Source organism: Balaenoptera borealis, assembly GCF_965194805.1.
Source record: "Balaenoptera borealis genome assembly, chromosome: 16".
Classification (NCBI taxonomy): Eukaryota; Metazoa; Chordata; class Mammalia; order Artiodactyla; family Balaenopteridae; genus Balaenoptera; species Balaenoptera borealis.
The window spans coordinates 63,051,815-63,075,574 of NC_138872.1; the positions used below are offsets into that span (position 1 = coordinate 63,051,815).

Sequence of the window (23,760 nt, forward strand, 5' to 3'; positions counted from 1 at the left end):
CAGGTGTCCCACCTAGCTTCGAGACTTTCTCTCACGTCCCCTTCTCAGTGAGGTCTACCCAGGACACCCTACTGAAAACTGCAACTCGCCCCCACCTCCACTCCACATCCCTGCGTTCTCAGCACGACCCTCACCACCTTCTAACGTGCAGTTTGATTTACTTATTAAACAGGTTTGTTGTCTGATTTTCCTCCCACACTCCACAAGGGGGACAACCACAGGGTGGGGCTGGGGGTCTTTGCCACTTAGGCTCATTTGGGCCTCCCTAGGGCCTACAACAGAGCCTGGATCATTAATACAATGTATGATCTATGAATCGTTTATCATCGTTCATTTATTTTCCTTTTCAAAAATATTGTTTATTTTTGTATTGAAGTATAGTTGACAATAATTACAATGTCAAATCATTGTCCATAATTAATTGACAATAATTTACAATGTTGTATTAGTTTCATCATTCATTTAACCAGTCCCCTTCTGATGAACACTTGGCTGTTGTAAACCTTCTGCTATTATAAACACACTGCAGTAAACATCCTTGGGCAAATATCTTTGCACATTTGTGCATTTATATCATAGTAGAGATTCTTCCATATAGAATTGCTAAGTCAAAAGTTATGAAAAGTCTCGGGACTTCCCTGGTGGCTCAGTGGTTAAGAATCCACCTGCCAATGCAGGGGACAAGGGTTCGAGCCCTGGTCCGGGATGCCACAGAGCACCTAAGCCTGTGCGCCACAACTACTGAAGCGTGCACACCTAGAGCCCGTGCACCACAACGAAGAGTAGCCCCCTCTCGCCGCAACTAGAGAAAGCCTGCGCACAGCAACAAAGACCCAACGCAGCCAAAATAAATTAATTAATTTTTAAAAAGTTATGAAAAGTCTCAATATTAGTAGATACTGCCAATAGCTCTTCCAAAAAGGCTGTTTCCATTTATACTCCCACTAAGAGTGTGTGAGAGAGCCCGCTAAGGATTGGTGAAATCGGGGTGGGGGTGGGGAGGATCCCAACTCATCTACACTTGCTGAACCTCTAATATCTGCAAGTGTAGAATCTTAATGTTAAAGGGACATAAAAATTCATCTCATTCTCCTTCAACTCCCTTCCCAAGGCGGTAATCCTCTCCAACACAGCTTTGTTCTGAATTCTTTCCTTGTCAGGGACAGGGGTCAAACTTCCCTCCTATGGTTTTCAGGATAAATTGCTACTGACAGGTGACTGGGTCAAAATCTGCTTTCCAATAACCCCACCCCAGCTATCCCGGCTCCATTCTCAGGAGCCACAAAAAACTGGGCTAATCCTTTTTCCATGTGACAGCTCTTAAAATATTTGACGACTGTATCAAATCTCCTCTAAGACTTCTCCTTCCAGGGTAAACCTCCCCAGCTCCAGCCAGACACACCCCCTGGATGTGACAGTGTTGACCTGGGGACCCTTTAGGTTAGTGGCCAAGCATAAAAGCTTTAGGGTTCCCCAGGCTTAAGTTCAAGTCCCTGTTCCCACACTTTCCAGTTGTCTGACCTTGGCTAAGTCATTTCTCAGACTTTAGTTTCCTCCCTTGAATAAATTATATAACAATAGTGCCCACCTTATAAGGTTGCTGGCTGGGACACATTCTTACACACACACACACACAAATCTAAAACTGTATTTTATGATGGTGTTGGTATAAAGACATATAATAAAGGCAGGGTTATATTTATTTATTTTTCTTCTGATTCTAAAAGAATTTAAACATTTTCCTGGGGCCTTCAACGTATTGTGGCCTTAGACTGTGCCTTCTATAACTGATGGATACATGGGCTCTGGTAACTGGGGGGAGTGAAAAAGAGAAAATAGGCCAAGTATATAAAGTTCTTAGCACAGGGCCTGGATCTTTGTAACTTAATAAATGATGATCACAAATTTAAAAAAGGACTGTGCAGAGAACAGAGTGTGACACTGAGAATGTTTCCCCACAGACCTCTTTATTAGTGCCTGTGGGCTTTGCAGACCCAGCTTCTGAACACAAGTAACACAGTCACTGGGCCTGTGCCTTCTCACCTTGCCCGCAAGAGTCTCGTGAGAGAGTTTGTAAAAAAGATCCAGAGTCTATGGCATTTATGTTGAGAAAAGAGGTGTCTTATCTGCTCAGACTGCTATAACAAAATACCACAGACTGGGTTCGATCCCTGGTCTTATAAACAACAGAAATTGATTTCTCACAGTGCAGGAGGCTGGGAAGTTCAAGATCAAGGTGCCAGCACGGTCACGTTCTGGTGAGGGTCGTCTTCCTGGTTGATAGCTGGTACCTTCTCGCCGCGTCCTTACATGGTGGAAGGGGGCAAAGGAGCTCTCTGGGTTCTCTCTTAATCTTTTGTTTTTTGATTTGGCCGTGCCATGCGGCATGTGGGATCTTAGTTCCCTGAGCAGGGATCGAACCCGCACCCCCTGCAGTGGAAGCACAGAGTTTTAACCACTGGACTGCCAGGGAAGTCCCAAAGCCAATCTCTTTGTTTGTTTGTTTTGTTTTTGTTTTTGGATATCTTTTATAAAGGCATTAATCTCATTCATGAGAGCTCCATCCTCATGACCTAATCATCTCTCAAACACCCCACCTCCTAATACCATCACATTGGGGATTCGAATTTCAACATATGAATTTGAGGGGGGTGAGGGGACACAAACACCCAGACTATACCAAGAGGAAATACACATTTCATCAAAAGAAACCTCTTCAAAAGAGGGTCAAAAAAATCCATGGACTAGTAGAAGATATTTGAAATATATATAAATGGCAAAGCATTTATACCTAGACTAAATAGAGCTCCCTCAAATCATTAAGAAAAAGATAGTTGATAGAAAAATGGCAAAAGACTTTAAGATGTCCTTGCAAAAAGGAAGAAATCGATATGGCTAATAAATGAAAAAAAAAACAGTACTCATCTTCATTTGTAATCAGGGAAATGCAAATTGAAACCACAATGAGATACCACTACATACTCTACCTACAGCACTTTTTCTGGATACATGTTATATTTTACCATTAGCATGTGTTTTTAAAATGTATACAATTACAAGGTAAACAAAAAATTGCAAACAAACAAATAAGTGAAAATTCTCCCTACCACTGGACCTCCAAACCCCTCCCTCCAAATACGTCCTGTTACCAGTGGCTGGTGAGGCCTTCCAGAGACTGTGCTTGCAGTAGCATCTATGCATAAGCAGCCACCTTTCCTCAGATAATTAGTGCCCTACTTACATCAATTAGGGTTTGAACAGGGAAGCAGAACCAGTATGAGTCCTTACAACTCATAATAAGGGATTTATTACTGAGATTAAGTCTTAGAAAACTGTGGACGCTGGTGGAGAATTCAATGGGCCTAAAGTTGCTGGAGATCAGCAAGGCCAGCAGTTGGGGGGTGGGGAGAAGCTAGACATGAATTGGAAAGAACGAAGGCAAACTACAACCCATATCTGTTTGTGACGTTGTCCTTTTTATTACAGTCATTCTGGTGTGTATAATGTGGTATCTCATTGTGATTTGCTGAAATATTTTAAAGTAAGTTACAGAGATCATGACATTTCACCTTAAATACTCCAGTATACCACTCTAAAAAATTATCACTTCTGTCAGTTCAGAAAAGTTTTTTTTTAATTATTATTTTCTTGATAATTTTCTCTCCTTTGTTTTCCCAGTTTTATTTTTCTCAGATTCTTATTATTTGGATATTGGACCTTCTGTTGTGGTCTTCTAATGTTCTTTATTTCCTCTTCTCTCTGGAAGACTTCTTCAAATTTTTTCTTCCTCTTGTTTCATTGAATATTTTTTACTTCTTAGTTTCTTGATTTCCAAGAGCTTTTTGTTGTTGTTGTTCCCTGAATATTCCTTTTAAAAGATATCTTGTTCTTTACAACTTAAATTTATACAGTGCTGTATATCAATTACATCTTAACACTGGAAAGAAAAATAAATAAATACATTTTAATTAAAAAAAAAAAAGATAGCCTGTTCTGTTCCAGGAATGCTATATCATTTATTATCTCTCTAAGATGTTTATGGCAGCTTTTTAGAAGTTTACTTCATTCCTCTCATCGTCACTGTTTCTCCAAATCCCATTTTCCTGCTTGTTTTGGAGTTGTCTTTCATAATAAAAGCTTTTCTCAGATGACTGGAGTCTTTGGCTGGTAAAATGTGTGTACACATACATTGACAGCATCACTATTCACAATAGCCAAAAGATGGAAACAGTGCAAATGTTCAACTGATGAATGGCTAAACAATGTGGGGTATATCCATACAATGAAATATTACACAGCCATTGAAAGGAATGAAATGCAGATACTTGCTACAATGTGGATGAACCTCAAAAATATTATGCTAAGTGAAAGAAGCCAGACAAAAGGTCACATAATGTATGATTCCGTTTACAAATTCCATTTGACGATTTTCTTTATTCATGGTAGATAATGTTCTACAACGTCTCTGGGAACACTTAGTGAATACGGAATCGCTGCTTCTAGGGAAATACAGTTCCTGTGAACCTCTGGTCACAACATTTTCATGAACCAATCAACACATAATCTTGATTTATATGTGCTTCTGTTTAAAGAAATCTTATTTAGGGAATTCCCTGGCAGTCCAATAGTTAGGACTCCGTGCTTTCACTGCCGAGGGCTCAGGTTCGATCCCTGGTCGGGGAACTAAGATCCTGCAAGCCGTGCGGCGCAGCCAAAAATAAAAAAAAATTTTTTTAATTCTTATTTAATACATATTGTTGGTTCATTAACATTGAACTCACGGCCAACAGCACTAAAACTCATGCATGAACAAAGCTTACCTAACACATGTACTTTCTTGGAACACTAGCCAGAACTTCAGCACTATACCTGGGACTATTTTAAACAGCGAAATCACAAACAAAAGGCACAAAAATGCAAAATGTGGCACAAAATATACCATGAACACTTGTTTAGAGTATGAGAGCTGAAATAAGAAGGGTGTTGCCTCCTTCATCCTCAACTGGGAACATGCATGTAGAGCAACTCAAATTTGTTGCTGCTCCACCAATGACCAGGAAAGTCCACAGCTACCAATTTTTTTTTAAGATTTATTTTTATTTATTTATTTATTTTGGCTGTGCTGGGTCTTAGTTGTGGCTCATGGGATCTCTGTTGCAGCATGCAGACTTCTTAGCTGCAACATGCGGACTTCTTAGTTGAGGCATGCAGACTCATTTGCGGCATGCGGGATCTAGTTCTCCAACCAGGGACGGAACCTGGGCCCCCTGCATTGGGAGCATGGAGTCTTACCCACTGGACCACCAGGTAAGTCTCTCGATTTTGTAATTACAAATAAGTTAAAGTTAACGTAGTAAGACAAATTCAGAAATATGGAATCCACATATAATGAGGATTACCTGCATACATAATAATCCAGAATAGGTCAATCCATAGGGACAGAATTCAGATGGATGGTTGCAGAGACAGGGGGAGAGGGGCCTGGGAAGCAACTGCTTATGTGTATGGGTTTCCTTTTGGGATGATGACAATGACTTGAAGCTAAATAGAGTTGGTGGTTACACAACATTGAGAATGTACTAAATACCAGTGAATTGTTCATTTTGAAATGGTGACTTTTATGTTGTATAAATTTCATCCAAAAAAAAATTGACATATCACTCTAAGCAGGACTCTGAACCTCTCTTTTCCCTTTGGTGTGGTGATCATCCACCTTCAGATCACGGCTGCTCCAAGAAACTGAGTGAAGACAACCCACAAGGAGATAAAACTTGAGCAAACAATACACTAACGTTGTTTTAAACTACTGAGATTTAGGGATTTTTGTTACTGCAGCATAACTGAGCCTGTGTTGACTATTTCAGAGGTCTAAGCCTGACTGTCATCATTGTGGGAACCAAGTGGGGTTGGGAGCTTGGAAATCTCACCATTTCTAGGTACCCTCTCACTTCATCCTCCTGTTTTCAGTTTCGTGACTCACTCCATCCTCTACTCTGCCCCTTCCCAAATCTAGACTCTCTAAAACTTCCTGTCTTATGCTGTGGCTGGGAAAGATAGAGTCACCTGCTCTATAGGGTGGAAGAATCCACCCTCTCCTTATACTGACTTCCACACAGTTCTTCAGCTTTTGGTCCCAACTCACCCCAGCCTCCATATATGATGGGCATTTTCAGTTTCTCAGATTCCTCTGGTTTGTCCACTGGGGATTAGATTAGTTCTTGGCCTCCGTCTCTGTGTTTGGCTAATTCACTTCCCACCTGTTTTCTATCTTCTGAAATGTTGCCAACATTCTTCATCTAATGTTGTTTCCTCTCCTATTCTCCTTTTCCTCATTAGTTTAACCTTTCTTATTCCTCAGTGGTCATTTCAGGGAGGTTATGGGAGGGAGCAGAGAGAAAATGTGTTTAATTTGTCATGACTTACTGGGGTCATGAGTGTTTTCCTGTTCATCAGCTATAGACCAGCATAACCGTTTCTGGTGGGTGTGTAGCCTCCCACAAAGGATATTTGGCGATGTCTGGAGACATTTTTGGTTGTCACAATGGGTTTTGAGATGAGGGGGCTACTGGCATCTAATGCGTAGTGGACAGGGATGCTGTCAGACATCCTACGATGCTCAGGACAGTCCCAACAACAAAGAATTATCTGGACCAAATGTCAATAGGGCATTGAGAAACTCAGAAGTTGAGAAACTCTGTTCTAAAGGATTCCTATTGTCCTCAGGATAAAATTCAGACTCCACAGCACAGCCTACAACACCCCAGCGTACCTTTCTTGCACTTCCCCTGGCTCACCATGCTCCAGCCGAAAGCATCTTCTTTCTATTCCTGGAATACACCAAGCTTGTTTCTGCCACAGGACCTTTGCACTTGCTATTTCCTCAGCCTGAATCTCTCTTTCCCGGGTTTTCTGGTTGCTGACATCCTCACATCAGGTCTCAGTTCAAATGTCACTTCCTTTGTGAGACCCTGACCAACCCAACTTCCCCTCTCCCCCCACTCCCACCCTCATCCGTATTCAAGGAACAGTCTATTATATTTATTGCACTCTTCAAAGTATCAACTCCTGAAACTGGCTGTTTTTCTTCCTTTGTTTATATTTGTTTATTACTATGTTATCTCATGAGAGCAGGGACCTGTCAGTCTTGCTGTTGAGCATTTTGCCTGCACATGGTTTCTGCTCAGGAGATGGACAAAAGGTCTTGTTTAGTGATCTTCAAGTATTTTACTTGTGTTTCTTCTTAAAGAATTTCTAAGAACTCTGTACCCCTTGCATATTTTAAACTTGACATCTAAAATTTTTTTTTAATAAATAAATTTATTTATTTATTTATTTTTGGCTGCATGGGGTCTTCGCCGCTGTGCACGGGCTTTCTCTAGTTGCAGCGAGCGGGGGCTACTCTTCATTGCAGTGCACGGGCTTCTCATTGCGGTGGCTTCTCTTGTGGCGGAGCACGGGCTCTAGGCACGCGGGCCTCAGTAGTTGTGGCGCACAGGCTTAGTTGCTCTGCAGCATGTGGGATCTTCCCGGACCAGGGCTTGAACCCGTGTCCCCTGCATTGGCAGGTGGATTTTTAACCACTGCCCAACCAGGGAAGCCCCTAAAATTTGTTTATTGTGAGTTTAAATAGTTGCAGTCTTAATTTCCCAGTTATTATAAATATTGATATTTTAGAATATAATTTTACTTCATACTTTTAAATATACCTATCATCATTTATTTTAAAAAATCCATGAACATAATCACACACCATCATGGAAATAAATGGAAAGTTTTGTAGAGAAAAAAAAAGAACAGGCTTTTAACAACTGGAAGTTTTATTTTACCTTTTTTTTTTTCTCCTTGAACTTGTATTTCCATTCTATTTCTCCCACAGACTTCTATCCTAATATTGATATAATATGTGAAAAGTTTTAAAATTAATCACCAGATCATACTTCTCTGCAACAAAATGTTTGTAAGTTATGTTAATATATATGTGTATATATATATAACGTCCTGTTTCCCTAAGACTCTAATTTTGAAGAGTATCCTGTGTTCATAAGGCTCTAAGAGTTAAATGGATAACTAATAAGAACCTGCTGTATAAAAAAATAAATAAAATTAAATTTAAAAAAAAGGCTCTAAGTGTTAAAATTTTTCTCTAAATTATCATTACAACTATTATTTGAATATAATTGATCAAAACAACATAAATATACCACATTATGATCAGTAATTGTTATACATTGAAAAGTATGTTTTATTCTAAATGAGTCTTTTAATGAGATGGATGAGCTAGTTATTTTTTGGTGTTTTTTGGGGGGTGTCCATCTGTCTGTGGATAAATATTATTTATTGCTGGAATGGGATAGAGTTTAGAAGAAGCTCTTTTCCTTTTTTTTTTTTTTCTTTTATAAAGTAAATACTGAGAAATGTTTTTCACATAAACAGGAAACGGGAATGGAAATTTTGTCACAGCCAAGTAATTCAAGGTCACCCATGTTTTTAAAAAAATATTTATTTATTTATTTGTTTGCACCGGGTCTCAGTTGCGGCAGGTGGGCTCCTTAGTTGTGGCATGTGAACTCTTAGTTGCGACATGTGGGATCTAGTTCCCTGACCAGTGATCGAACCCGGGCCCCCTGCATTGGGAGCGCGGAGTCTTATCCACTGCACCACCAGGGAGGTCCCCAAGGTCACCCATGTTTGAATGTCTATTTGCCACACATCACATTATGATTCATTACCAGAAATTATTTGTAATAATCTATTATCCAACAAGTCTTGCAGTGCCTCCTTCATGTTGGTTGGAAGCAAATAGGAAATCATCCGAATTGCAAAAGGATTTGTTACCCAGTCCTTAGGCGCATTGCCTTTTCTAACCACACACTATTATCTTTATGCTTTTGTTCAGCATCCAGGTTTTTACAACACAGCACAACATGCCTTAGTAAGTTTCAAGATGACTGAGAAGCATTTGCCTTGCTTTTACAGAGTGGAGGAAGGACAATTGTGAAGGCGGGAACACCTTGGACACAGGCCCTTTCTCAGGCATCTTAGTTCTAGGAGAGAGAACACACAGAAGCTGAGATCTAAACAGATTCTCTTTCTCCTCTTTTGAGATATAATTTCATAAAGATATGTTTTATACAGATATAGTTTAATAAAATGTACCCATTTGAAGTATCCACTTTGATGATGGGTTCTGACATGTATACACCTAATTTCCACTGCATTCAAGACATAGAAAATTTCCATCATTCCAGAAAGTTCCCTCATGTTCCCTTGCAGTCAATCCCCCCTCACCCAGTAGCTCCTATTCCGGGAAGAATGTATACTAACCTGAATCCAATCAAGCCTTTAGATCTAACGTTTACAGAAAATACAGGGGACAGAGGAACGCAGTAAACCACGCCAATGAAGAAACAAAAAAGGAGAAATCCAGAATGTGGGGTATTCTACAGTATAATTGTCTTGCTCTCCTCAACAGGACAATGTTTTATATATATATAAGAGTGGAGAGTATTCTAGATGAAAAGGCACTTAAGAGACGAAACTGCTAAATGTAGTACATGATCCTTAATTGTAGGAAAGTAAAAATTGGATCGGACTGAGAGATCCAAAACTCAGCCAGGCCATTCTTCAGGCTGGGGTAACAGACATGATAAAGCTGGCTGCAAAGGTAACAGAAAATAGTATTTCTTCCAAGGACACTCACAGCTTTAAAGTGCCATAGTACCCCCCCTCTTTGAGTGACCACTACTTTCTTACTCGCTGAGAAACATCGTTCTCTAAAATTATAGAACATTTGCAGTTTGAAATTCTATGAGTACCAATGACATGCCTTTCTCTCTCCTGGAACTCAGACGCTGAGAAGCTGCCTTGAGTTCCAAGCCAGACACAGAGCTTCAGACAAAGGTGTTCTGAATACAGTGGTCCACAATTATTGAACGCTGTAGTTTCGGAAAAACAGGACCCTGGGTCCACTTGGCAGTCCAGACTGATATTAACCCTTTTACTCCTAGACCTCCTTGAGCATATCAAACCCTGCTTCCCAGCTGCTAGCCCTGCTTCCGCCCCTCCCTGCCCAGCCCATGGTCTTGTCGACTGGCAAAAAATAAACAGCCTAAAAGTTGAGAATTATGTTTTATTCAATGGACTTTCTGAGGACTCAAGCCTGGGAGACAGCCTCTCCAGATAGCTCTGAGGGCCTGCTCCGAAGAGGTAAGGGAGGAGCCAGGATATATAGGAGTTTTTGCAACAAAAGCCAGGTAGTTGGATCAGCAAAAGGTTACTGTTAATCAAAGAAAACCGGGCATCTCAAGTCGATGGATTTAGTGCTTCTCTATGCATGGGAAGATGCAAGAATCTGAGCTCACTGAAATCATTCCTTTGATAGGCACCTTAACTATCCAGGGCCAGTATCCTGCTTTTCTCCACCCTGAATCCTCTCAGGGTGCACAGTTGGAGGTGGCTGCAGGGGCTGATGGCTTGATGGCCACAACATCCTTTGTTTACTGATATGGCAGGTGACATTCTTCATCACGGTCTATTTTCACCCAGCAGCCCAAGTGATGCTGATAAAGTCAAGTCACACCAGCAGCTCTGCTCAATTCCCTCCCGTGACCTCCTGCTTCACTCCAAGGATAACCAAGTCATCGCTGGGGCCTACGAGGCCCTATGTGAACTGGTTGCATCTCCATTCCAACCCCACTGGGTTCTCTGCTCTTCCCCAAGCTTGGCTGTCATGCCTCAGCCCAGGCCTTTGATTGAGTGCTCCCCCAAAATCCACTCTCCCTTCGTACATTTACTTAAATGCCACCTCCTTGGTCCGTCTTCCCTGATCACTCAGTCTAGATATCCACCCTCCTGACCCATACTGTACATTTTTCTTCTCAGCATTTAACTATCCTAAGTCATCTATATTAAACTCTGTCCTATTTATCTTGTAAACAGGTAAATCTCTTTCTCTCTCCCACCAGAATCTCAACTCCAGAATCTCAACTCCACCAGAATCTCAGCTCCACAGTGTGGGCAGGGGATTCTGGCATGTTTTGCTCCCTGATGTAGGCCAAACTCCTAGACCAGAGGTCAGTACAATTTTTCAGGTAAAGAGCAAGGCAGTAAACATTTTAGGCTTTTTGGTCATGCGGTCTCTGTTGCAACTACCCAGTTCTGAGGTTGTAGCATGAAAACAGCCATGAAAAATACATAAAAGGGGACTTCCCTGGTGGTGCAGCGGTTAAGAATCCGCCTGGCAATGCAGGGGACATGGGTTCGAGCCCTGGTCCAGCAAGATCCCACATGCCTTGGAGCAACTAAGCCCATGTGACACAACTACTGAGCCTGAGCTCTAGAGCCTGCGAGCCACGACTAGAGAAAGCCCACACACAGGAACAAAGACCCAACGCAGCCAAAAAAAAAAGAAAGAATTCCACAGAGCATTAAAAAAAAAACAAACATAAAAGGACATGTGGGACTATGTTCCAATAAAACTTTATTTATACAAACAGGTGGCTGGTGGTACTTTGCCATCTCCTGCCCAGAACACTGTTTGGCAATAAATATTTGCTGATTGAATTGTGAAGGAAGATAAGGTCATGCTCTTATTCTAGGAGGAAGAAGAACCAATTAAAAAATTTCAGGAACTTCCCTAGTGGTCCAGTGGCTGAGACTCTGCACTCTCAATGCAGGGGCCAGGGTTCGACCCCTGGTCAGGGAACTAGATCCCACATGCCACAACTAAATATCCCACATGCCACAACTAAAGATCCCACATGCTGCAGCTAAGACCCGATGCAGCCAGATAAATAAATAAATAAATAAATAAATAAATAAATAAATAAATAAAAAGAACTTGAGAGTCTGGCAGGAATAATTGGGGAAAGGAAGGTTAAAAGACAATTAAAAAAAAAATTCAGATCGTGTTAGAGCAGGGGTGAGATGAGGGGATGGTGGCTACTCGAGGTAAATGAAGTAGGGAAGCCTCTCTAAGGGGATGGCATTCGAGCTGAGGCTGGGCGAGCAGGGAGCCCAGGCTACTTGAAGCTTCAGAGGCAGAGGGTTCCAGGCAGAGGGATCGGCAGGGGGAAAGATTTGGAGGTGGGATGGGCTTGGGGTGTTCAAGAAACAGAAAGCTCTCAGTGTGGCTGCAGCAGCACAGCGACCGAGGACAAAGGGGTTCAAGATGACATTGGGGATGGGCAAGGACCATATCATAGAGGCCTAGTAGGATTTTTTTTTAAAACCACTCTATTTTGTTTCCTTTTTTCATATATTTTTTTATTGTGGTAAAATGTACGCAACATAAAATTTACCATCTTGACCATTTTTAAGTGTATAGTTCTGTGGCATTAATTATACTCATACTGTTGTCCAACTGTCCCCACCATCCGCCTCCAGAACTTTTTCTTCTTCTCAGATGGAAACTCTATACCCATTAAACGCTAAGTCCCCATCTCCCACCTCACCCCTGGCAACCACCATTCTACTGTCCATCTCTATGAACTTGACTACTCTGGGAACTTCATATAAGTGGATGCATACAATATTTCTCCTTTTATGACTGTCTTATTTCACCTGGCATAATGTCTTCAAAGTTCACCCTTGTAGCATGTGTCAAAATTTCTTTCCCTTTTAAGGCTGAATAATATTCCATTACATGTATAGACGACGTTTTCTTTATCTATTCATCTATTGATGGACACCTGGGCTGCTTTCACTTCCTGGCTATTGTGAACAATGCTGCTATGAACATGGGTGTGGAAATATCTTTTCAAGTTCTTGCTTTTACTTCTTTTGGGGGTCTACCCAGAAATGGAATTGCTGGATCACATCACAGTAGGATTTTGTACTAAGCACGACAGGAGGCCAGGGGGGCTTTATGCAGGCGTGTTGCTTCCTTGCTTTAATAGGACTCCTCTGGTTGCTGTGTTGAGCTCTGATTGCAGTGGGGAGGGACAGGGATGGGGAGACCAGGCAGGAGGCTGTTACCGCAGTCCAGGTGAGAGACAGTAGTAGCTGGAAGATTCCAGTATGGCTGGGGAGGCCTATATGGAGCAAGTAAGTAATTAGATGATTACAAATAGTGAAAAGTCCTGTGAAATAAGTGAACAGGAACATGGTACTCTGATTTCAGGGAAAAACAGAAAGGATCTCTCTGGCATTCTTGATATATGATTCACTCAACTCATGGTCTACCAGGGCTGCTGATGCTTGAAATCCAGATCCTGCATTTTCACCATCAATTTATTTTGTTTGTTTTCATTGAGTGGGTTTGGCCCAGGGCCCAGAGCTGCTGGGTCTGAGGGTGTTCATTACTGTACTTGAGCCACAGGTGGGAAGGAAGGGGCTTGGAAAGAAGGGGAGGGGAAGACTTGTGAGTCTGTGGCTGAAAAAGAAGTGCGGGGAGGGTTTGGTGGTTAAAGCAGGGCTGAGTCTCCTCTCTGCCACATCCCAGCTGTGGGATCATGGGCAAGTTATCTCATCCCTCTAACCTTCAGTTTCTGCTCCTGGAAAACGGTATCCTCATTCATTTGGTCTGTCGTCTGCTTGCTTCTCACGAAGGCAGAGATCTTTGTTTTGTTTACCGAAGTGTCTCTACAGCACCTACATGGTAGGCCCCAATAAATATTTTTATTTTATTTATTTATTTTCTATCTCAAATTTTCGTATAAATTTTTTTTTTTTTTTTTTGGCTGCACCGTGTGGCATGTGGGATCTTAGTTCCCCGACCAGGGATCGAACCTGTGCCCCCTGCAGTGGCAGCGCAGAGTCCTAACCATTGGACCGCCAGGGAATTCCCTAAGGTGTAACTTTTACAAAGCAAAGCATAGCAAACTTAAGTGTCCAGCTCAATAAATTTTAAAATGTGTGTGTGTGTGTGTAAACCATCTAATGACCACCAGATCAAGTTATAGAACATTTCTAGCTCTCCAGCAGACTCTCTTGTACCTCGTCCTAATCACACTCCCTAAAGGTAACCACTATTCTGACATCAATCAACATTTATTAGTTTTTGCCTGTGCTTGAACTTCATCTAAATGGGATCATGAAAAATGTACTCTTTCATGTTTGGCTTCTTTTGCTCCTTATTATGTGTCGTGAGATTTGTCCATAATGTTACATGCATTAGTAGTTTGATCCTTTTTATTTTTTTGCTGTGTCACACCACAATTTATTCATCCTTTTGACTATTGATGGACAGTCAGGTTGTTTCTAGTTTTGGGCTATTTGAATAAAGCTGTTCTGGACATTTTTGGTAGATGTCTTTTGATGGACAAAAGCACTCCTTTCTCTGGGAAAGGAGTGGAATTGCTGTGTCACCCTGTAGTTGTATGTTTAGCTTTAGCAAAAATTGCCAAACGGTTTTCCAAAGTGGTTGAACCAATTTACACTTCCACTAACAGAGGGTGAGTTTCGGTTGTTCCGCATCTTTGCCGAGACTTGGTGTTTTCATTTCAGTCATTCTGGTGGGTGTGTAATGGTATTTCACTGGGATTTTACTTGCATTTCCCTGATGACTAATGATGTTGAGCACATTTTCATAAAAATAAATATTTGTTGAAAGAATGGATGAATAAAGAATTTGAATAAAAATGGAAAGAAATCTGACCATCTCGTACCCCACTTAAAATCCACAAATGGCTCCCCATCACTCATGGGGCCAGGCTGAAACCCCTCCTCTAGCCAACAAGATCCTGCATGCTCTGGCCCCTCCTGATCCCTCCTGCCCCAGATGAGTCCCTTCTGCTTCTGTCTCTGATTCCTGCCACCCAGACTGTCTTCAGGTTCCTCCAGGGACTTGCTCTGTCCTGCTTCATGGTTTTCCATAAGCTGTTTTCTTCATCCCAGAACACAGCGCAGGCCTCATGAAACCAGACTCATCACTTGTATTCCAGTTCAAAAGACCCTTCCTCCAGGAAGCCTTCGCTGACTTCCACCGCCAGGTCCAAGGCCAGGACCTTTTAAAACCCTCTTACTCCCACTTTTTCTTCCTAGCTTTTATCACAGCTGTAAATACACTTTATGTGATTATTTGATTAACCTGTTCCCCTCCCATTAAAAAAACCACTTTAACTCCGCCCCCCCCACAAGAAACCCCAACACTTTAAGCTCCATAAGAGCAACAACTTTGTCTTGTTTCCAGCAAGACCTGGCATATAGTAAATGCTCAGTAAGTATTTGTTAAATGTATAAATGTCAAAGCAACAGCCCAAAGAGCATTATAACCTGAAAGTAATTATCCCATAAAAACTCACTCACCCTGAGGGGAACCTGGGCCAATAAAAAAAAAAATCACAGAAAACAATCCTATCTCCCTCCCTCCCTCACTAGGTCCATGGCAGGGCAGTGGTGGTGGTGGGGGGTGGTCTCAAGTTCAATCACTGTTCCTGTTTTATTTGGTGCAGCTGGTGTGTGTGTGTGTATGTAATGGAAACCATACATCAGGCAGGGGATTAAGGAGGAAAGCTTTGACTCCCAGGCCCCAGGCCCAGCTTCTGTCACTGGCTGCCTGTATATTAAAAAGAGACAGTATGGCAAGATGGTTAGCATTATAGATTCCTCCCTTCCCGATCAGTCACCTTGGATTCAAAGTTTGGTTCAGCCACTTACGGTCTACATAATCCCTGACAAAGTACTCTGCCTCAGTGGGCCTCAGTCTCCTCAACTGCAAGATGGGGATAATAATAGTACTTACCTCTTGGGGTTCTTGTGAGCATTACACAAGTTAATTCATGTTCATTGCTAACAACTCAGCCTTAGGAAGCCCCATGACTGTGAATGCTTGTTAATTATTACTGTATCTCTAGGCCTCAGTTTCTTTACCTCAAAGGTAAGGATCAGTAACCTGGTCATTTCCTAAGTGCTGCAGAAAAGGTGGAGAAAATGTCAAACGCTGCTTTGCACACAGCTGCTTGGGATGGAGATTGGAGACTTCAGGCCATGAGTGCTCTGGAGTCAGACTGGTCATGGGTTCCAATCCCACTTTTGCCACTTGCCAGCTGTGTGACCTTGGGCAAGTCGCTTCACCTCTCTGAGCCTCAGTTTCTCCACCTGTAAAGCGTAGATTAAATAGAGTATCCACCTCCTACTGTTTCTGCGTCAGCTCTGGAGTCAGCAGGCTGGGTAAGCCCGGTGACGCTGGAGAAGTCACTCAAACCTCTCTGCCTCTTGTTTTCTTCCTTCGTGAAAAGGGAGTCATAACAGTGAGGGTGCAATGAGGACGCAGCTACGGTGTCTGGCACTCTCCTGGCTCATAGATGGATCAGTATACTTTATTTCCCCCGGTTTTTTCTATTACTATTGCTGTCGTCGTCGTTGTTGTTACAGCAGGATTTGAAAACTGGTCGCGGGGTCTGGGCACAAAGGTCGCGACCGCATCTGCAGCGGCCTTCCCCGGGCCTCCTATGAGGGGGTAGGATCGGGCGCCCGAGGGTCCGCTGCTGACCGGGCGGACCAGCGAGGGTGCAGCCTCCCGCCGCGGCCCACGCGGGCCGGACGAGGTGAGCGGGGCGGGGCCGTGCGGGGCGGGGCCGCCGCATCCCCGTGACGCGCCGGCCAACCAGGCGGCGTTGCGGCCCCGGCTCCCTCCGCCGCTGCCTCCCGCCCTCGCCGCCGCCGCCGCCGCCGCCGCCAGCAGCCGGGCCAGTCGGTCCGACGCTGCTCGCCGTGCCCGAGCCGGCCGCATGGCGCTCCGCGGCTTCTGCAGCGCCGATGGCTCAGACCCCTTCTGGGTAAGTGCTCGGCGGCCGCCTGGGCCGCGTGGGGCCGGCGGCGGGGAGCGGGAGGGAGGGAGGCCGGCGGGCGGGGAGGCAGGCGGCTGGGGGGAAGCGCCGGGCAGGGCGGGCCGGGCCCGCAGCCCCGGGGACCCCTGCCGCCCCGAGCGCCGGGCTCCCCACCCTGCAGCTGGCCTGGGGGCTCCGCTCCCCATCCCGCCCGCGGCCGGCCCCTTCGGGAGTGCTGCTGATGGGGGAAAACTTGGGTGACTCGGCTTCGGGGAAGCAGGGCGTTGGGGAGGGGTTGCCTGTGCCCGGCTCTGGGGCTTTTGGGGAAAGGTGAGGGGCCAGAGCCTGGGGGAGGGGGCTGAAAAGAGGGGCCCTTTCCGCTCTGGGGTTCCCTTTTCGATTAAAAATAACCTGCCGGGGAAGGAGGCGCCAGAGGTGGGGGGTGTCTCGCTGCTTTAGTTCCCCCATCTCCTTTGTGGGTTGGAGCCCCCTTTTCGCAAACACCCCGTTACCAAAGGGCTGAGCTGGGGAAGGGCTGAGGCTGTGGAAAGGGACTTCCAGCGACTGGGTTGAGGTTTTCCCCGTCCCCACTTGTTTTGCGTCCACATTAGTCTCCTGTGGTTACAAATTTTTTTGTCATCTTTTACTTTCCTTTTGATTATACTTTGAGGGGAGTTTGGGGGAACAGGGGGAGAATTAGGGAAGTTTGAGGAACAGCCAGGAAAGAAGGTAGGGCTGCTCACCCCTGCTCTGACTTGCCTGACCCTGGGGTCAGGTTTGGGGTGCAGCTGAGGATGCCCAGTATCCTGGTACCAGTGGGCGTGCCATTCCACCCCTGAAACATGAGGCTTGTCTCTGTGGGGACCCCCACCTCCAGGTTTCTTCTGAATGTCCATTGCTGAGCCTGCTGAGTCTTCGGAGTCCATTCTCTGTGGTTTAATCCCCAGTGACTTGGGCTTTAGTTTCCCAGTAATGCTATTTGCCTCTTTGTTACAGGAAGCACTCTCGTGTCCCACCATCTTGATTATTGGTAAACACGGAATGCAGTTCTGGACAGGATAGTTTTCCCACTTTTGTTTAGGAATCACCCTTGGTTCTTTGGAGCCAGTGATTAGCATCCAAAAATACCTTCTTGTTCTGTTTTGTGGTCCTCTCCTTGCAGGCTGCATTTGGAGTGTTGAAAAGTCATCCTTGAGGGCCCCGTGGGAAAGGCTTTATTTTTGTGAGGTATCACTTTGTAGAATAACAAAACACTTCTGGGTATGTCTCACATTTTCAGGCCAGTGGGATCAGAGATTTACTCTGGGGCTGGAAATAGTCCAGAGCTTTGCACTCAAGGTCCAGGACTAATTGGAGAGCAGACTTATTTGCAAAGTAGGGTTGTACTTAGCAGAGAGAGGAAAATCTGAGGAGTCCTTGCTCCCCGTACCTGGTGTAACAACAGCAAGATAATTTCTGCAAGAATCAGATGGGGATCTGGTCTAGTGTTGGCTGTGAATACTGGAGTATTTCCTTGTTTATTTTCTTCTCCTAAATTACAGAGGGGAAAAAATAGGCGACTGTAAACTAGATTCTGCACCAGGATGTATTTTATTGATGGCAACTGGCAGTTGATGTCAGGTTTTCCAAAGTCGACTGGGTTTGGGGGTGTCCTCCGTTTATTTAGCTGAAGAAGCTTGTCCGGGGGAAACAGTTGTGTTTTTTCTCCTGCAAGGACTTTTGCTACAGAAGTTGCCAGGTGGTTGGCTTTCCCTTCTGCCAGGCCCTGCATCTTCCCTCAGTCTTTGGCCTTGCAGACTTTCCTCTGCGCTTCCTCCCTCTGGATTTCTGGACTTGCTGGATGTCCCAATTTCTGGAGGTGCCCTGGAACCAGAGTTTGAGAGTAGGCAGCTGGGGCATGAGGACTTCCAGGTAGCAGGAGAAAACAAATGTAATTGAAAGCAGGTGACTTCTGTGTTTTCCAGGGCACACACTCAAGGCCAGGAGAGACTGTGTGACCTTGGGCAAGCCAGTGTGCCTCTCTGTGCCTCAGTTTCCTCATCTGTAAAGTGGGGGTGGGGGCCCCCAAAGTCTCAACCTCCTGTGGTTGTTTTGAAAAGTAAATGAGTCCATCTGTTCAAGTGGCTCAGCCTGTGCCCTGCACAGAGTTAAGCAGTGGTTACTGTTATTCTTTCCAAAGATGAAGTTGTGTGTTTCGAGTTGCTTGTCCTTCCTTTGGAGCCACTTTTTCTTCAGCTGGGGCATGGGATTGGGCCACCCACCCAGTCATGCCTGCCTCCTCCCTTGACCAAGGTCATGTGTTTAGAAATAAAGGCGACTAGCCCACCTGAGACTCTCGTCAGAGCTTTGTTCCTGGGCCAGTGCCTGCCTCTGAGCCTCAGGAAATGGCCAGAAAAACCAGCACATGGAAATAGCCCGTGGTGAGTGTTTGGCTGACTTCCCACCTTCACCCAGGCAAATGCTCTGGGATGGAAAAAGAGGAACTTGGTTATCTAAATGGAAAATAGGGGCTGGGTTCCCCAGCGCTGGGTTTGCCCTTATTTTTTTTTTTGAGGGTGGTTGTAGGGGGGTGGGTAGGAGGGACTGTTTTGTGGCTGATGTTTAAATGATGGTTGGGAAAATGGGCACGGGCCTCCCCTTGCGAGTTAATTTTTTAAAAAAAATTGTTTATTAATGTGTTGCATGTCCAGTGTACAAAAATCAGAAAATGTCGAAAAGTAAGCGACAAGTCAGTAAGCAGTGGAGTATGGCGGCTCCGAGCAGTGCTCACATCCCTGGGGTTCAAATCCTGGCTCTGCAGCTTGGGCGAGTTACTTCCCCCTCCATGCCTCAGTTTCCCCATGTGTATAATGAGGATGGTAACACGGTACCAAGAGAATCCTTGGCAGGTGCTTAGAATGTTGCTGCTTGGTACACAGTTAGCACTTAGTACATGCGAGCGGTGCAGCAACTGGAATTTTCTAGTTAATTTTTGCTGCTGTACCTGCTGCTGCTGGGGATGAACAGAAGTGGCGGATCTGTGTCATGGTTCACGGAGTCCTGCTAATATTTGGTCCTGGTGCTGATGTTTGCCACGGGGCTGCCCTGAACCATCTTCCACCTCAGTAACCCCCTGAATATTCAGTTTAGCTGCTAAAGGGTGGGAGAAACGGAGTATTTTAGAAACCATTTGACATTCTTCTTGGCGTAAGGTCTGACCTTGGGGTCAGTCTAATTCCTGGCGTAATTAGCTCCCTTAGGCTTTACAACAATGTAGAATGAGCGGATTTATTTTTCCCCCATCCTTCAAATTTTCTGTGGGTTTTTAGACGCATCACTGTGCCTTCCTCCACCTTCCTCTCTGCCCCTCCTTCCAGTCTCCTCTCTCCCTTGCGGATTAGAGCCAAAGGGCCCCTGGAACTGATGCGGTCTTCCCCTCCGTCCACCCCACTTCACGCATGTTGAATCTGAGGCCCAGAATGGCAGCGTGACAAGGGGGATGGCTTTGGGAGGAGAAAAGCCATTTCAGAGGCTAGGGCAGGACAAGGGCAGGGCAAGGGCTAGTTCAGGGTTCCTGGGTTCCCCTCCAGCCTTGCAGAACGAAGCCCCAGCGACCCAACAACAAGGAGCAGTGATCTTCTCCCAGCTGGACCGGCTCTGTTTGTGATAGTCTTGGAGGAGCCTCACATTTGGAACGCAGTGGTGGATGGAAAATCTCTCTTTCCATTCGTGTTCTCAACTTTTTGGAACTAACATCTCCACCTGGGTGTCTCATGGGTGGCTCCAGTTTACCATGTCCCACATGGAACTTCGAGCCCCCTCACCCCAGCCCTCCCCATCTCAGTTGATGGCAGCCCTGTCCCCAGAGGCTCAGGCCCAAACCCTGCGTCATCCCTGACTCCCCACCTTTGCCTCCCGTTCCACAGCTGATCTGTCAGCAAATCCTGTTGCCTGTTCCTTCAGAATGCCTGCTTCTCACTGCCTCTCCAGCTACTGCTCTGGCCAGAGCCACCATGGGCTCAATCCTGCATTTGGATGTTCCTGCCTCAGTGCTTTCCCTGCTGCCCTCCTTGGCCCCTACAGTCTGGTCTCAACCCCGCAGCCAGAGGGCTCCTGTTAAAGACAGAGGTCAGATCCTCTCCCCCTTCTGCTCAAGACCCTGCAGCGACGCCCCACTTCCCTCAGGGAAAAAGCCAGAGGGCTTAGAGAGGCTTACAAGGCCTGACAGCATCTGGTCCCCTCACCTCTCTGACCACATCACCTGGTACTTTCTGTCTCCCTCACACTGCCTCAGGGCCTTTGCACTTGCTGTTTCCCCTGCCCAGCATGTTCCTGCACCTTCAAATCCTTGTTCAGATGTCACCCCAGACAGCCTTTCCCTGACTCCCTGCCGCTTCCTTGTATTCCCAGTCCTTCTGGCTCCTCCCCACCCCCCCACCCCAACCCAGTACGTATTGCCATCTACACCAAATCTTTTACTTATTTATTTTGTTTACTCCCTGTAAACTCGCATCAAAAGGTCAACTTCACAGGGGCAGGGGTTTTGCCTGTGCTGTATAATCCCAGCACCTGGAACAGTGCCTGGAACATAGTAGGTGCTCAGTAAATATTTACTGAAGGAATGAATGACATGAAGCTTTGGAGTGGCTTGTGAGCTGGGTTGAAACCTCTTTCCAGAGCCCTCTAAGGATGAAATAGTCCATTACCTGTTTGGAATGGATTCTCAGGTAGAATGAGCCTTCCAGCTTCCACATCCAACTGCTTATATTTTGTCTTGCAAAGGTCAGAACTGAGTCTGGTCCGTCTCTTTTTCCAGGACTCAGAGCCTGGCACACTGTAGGCGCAATTAACATTTGAATTTGAGTGTCTGAGGTACAAGTTCCTTGGGGGGAGTTAGATCTAGCCCACTAGTGTGCTGCTTTGGCTTTATTTTAATGTTGAATTACTGTGATTGCTAATATTTACAGAGGGGAAGAATTCACAGAAAAATCTGCATTTCTGACTTTTGAAAAATCAGAAGATCTGATTGCATGAGGGCCCGCGTTTGTACATGGTGGTGGTCAGCTGGGGCTGCCCCCTCCAGAACAGGCCTGCCGGCCCCAGATTGCCACAGTCCCCGCTCCTCCTTATTGCAGCTTTAATTCGTAGGCCCGGTGTCCGTTGCCTTTTTTCTTCGTGCTTTCTTACCTGGTCTGCTTCCCTCACTGATGGACCCCACCTGGCACCCATAGGCATTTGAGTCGGCAGATCCTGCTTTGCAGCCCGGCCTTTTGGTGGGGTGACTGGGGCCGCCCTGGCTCACTGGTTTGGTGCTGCTCTAGCTTGGTCGTGTTGGCAAGAGGGGGATGGATAAACAAATTATCAGTGCCCGGGGAATTTGAAGCAAGCGTCTAGTTTGTGATGTTGGCTCCAGATTTTCATGGTGGGATAAGGTCTAGATTTCATCAGATCTTAATGGTTGGTAAAACTCTAGCCCATAAAAACTTACCTGAACGTTTTGCCAAAAGAAATAAAGGGCTAATGAAATGGATTGAGATAATGACAAGGACTTGAACATCCTGAGGCTAGTGTTTCCCCCAACCTGGCGTGGTAACTGGGGCAGCGTCTCTTCCGGTGGAGCTGTGGAACCCCTGCTTCCCTCTTGAAGGCTGAGCAGTGCGGAAGCCAGCGTGGGGGAGGGGTGGTAGGTGTGGAGCAGTTTCTCCTCCTGGGCGCTCTTGACCTTTGGGGCCAGATAACTCCGTTGTGGGTCTGCCCTGTGCGCTGTGGGCTGTTTGGCAGCATCCCTGGCCTCTACCCGCTAGATGCCAGTAGCACCTCCCCGCTGTTGTGACAACAAAAATGTCTTCAGACGTTGTCAGACGTCCCCTGGGTGGCGAAGTCCCACAGCCGTTGGTGGGGAGGAATCCGGAGAAGAAATCTGGGGCAAGACTTTTGCCTCACCCCTCCTGCATTCCCTTAAGTTTTTAGGCTGTTGAATGTCTCCCGTAATTGGCTTATTGGGGTTGCTGTGGAGAAGCTTAATGAGATGTTAAGGAGGTTAAACTCCAATTAGCTAGAGAAGCGATTGCAGCCGTTTCCATGCTGTTTGCCGCTTTCCACCCAGGGCTTTTCTCCCCGAATCCATTTGGGTTGGGAGTGGGGTTTCTGACGGCTCAGTCCCAGGGTGAAGTGCTGGTCCTTAGAAGTCAGCTTTGAAGCGCTGCTCCTTCATCTTAAACTGCCCCCAGGATAGGTGGACAATTACAAAGTCGAGATTCTACTTAAGTTTCCCCTTGGTTTAATTGTGGGGTTTCATCTCCTGGAGGAGGTTGCCAAGTTCTGGAAAATGGGTTCTAGATGACCTGGGGAGGGCGGCATCCGGTACCCTCGGGGAATAATTCAGGTTTTATGAGGCTTTTTCCTTCCCTCTCAGTGAGTTGCCTCCCTGAGAACCTTCGTTTACCTTTTATTGGCCTCTTGGGTAACTATTGATACTTGCTTGGGGATGCCTTCCTCTCTGGAGAGCAGTTACCAAGTGCCTGCCTTTCCCCGGCACAGACAACTAGAGAGTGGTTTTTACAACACTGGATTCGTTCTCCTGTTCTTCCCGCAACCTTTTCTTACTCGTTCATTTATTCAGTCTTTTATTATTAACTGAGCACCTACTGTGTGCTGACACTGTTCTAGACGCTGGGAATACAGCCATGAACAAGGCAGACGAGGCCCATGTTCTCATGGAGCTTACGCTGGGGATGACCAAAATGATTTTGGGTGGCGGCAAGTGCCGCAAAGACGTGAACTGGGAAGCACTGGGGTGCAAGCTATGATAGGGGCATGTCCAGGGAAAGCTTTTTGGAGGAGGTGACATTTGACCTTTGACCTGAATGGCAAAGCTGGCTGTGCAAGGGCTGGGGGAAGGGAGTCTCAGATAGAGGGAACAGCAAATGCAAAGACCCTGAGGTGCAGAGCCCGTCTCATGAAAATCTTGCCTGGAGCATTCTGCAAAAATCCATAAAGCACTAATAAAATGGCTTGTGGTAATAATAAGGGCTTGGAAATTCCAAGGAAGAAGCTCACTGCAGCTTGGCGA

At 45.5% G+C, this 23,760-nt stretch overlaps 1 protein-coding gene and 1 pseudogene across 4 annotated transcripts in view; one reads left to right on the forward strand and one right to left on the reverse strand.

Moving 5' to 3' along the window:
- The window catches only part of LOC309613165, a 37,233-nt pseudogene extending 20,561 nt beyond the window's left edge, over window positions 1-16,672 (reverse strand). Inside the window, exon 1 of the transcript in view lies at window positions 16,313-16,672. The product of the transcript in view is annotated as an uncharacterized misc_RNA (transcript). The remainder of the gene's footprint in view (window positions 1-16,312) is intronic.
- The window catches only part of ABCC1 (ATP binding cassette subfamily C member 1 (ABCC1 blood group)), a 131,988-nt gene continuing 124,790 nt past the window's right edge, over window positions 16,563-23,760 (forward strand). For all 3 annotated transcript variants that reach the window (XM_082360759.1, XM_082360760.1, XM_082360761.1), the window contains exon 1: window positions 16,563-16,718. In XM_082360759.1, coding sequence (XP_082216885.1) covers window positions 16,671-16,718 — 48 coding nt within the window. In that variant the 5' untranslated portion in view covers window positions 16,563-16,670. The remainder of the gene's footprint in view (window positions 16,719-23,760) is intronic.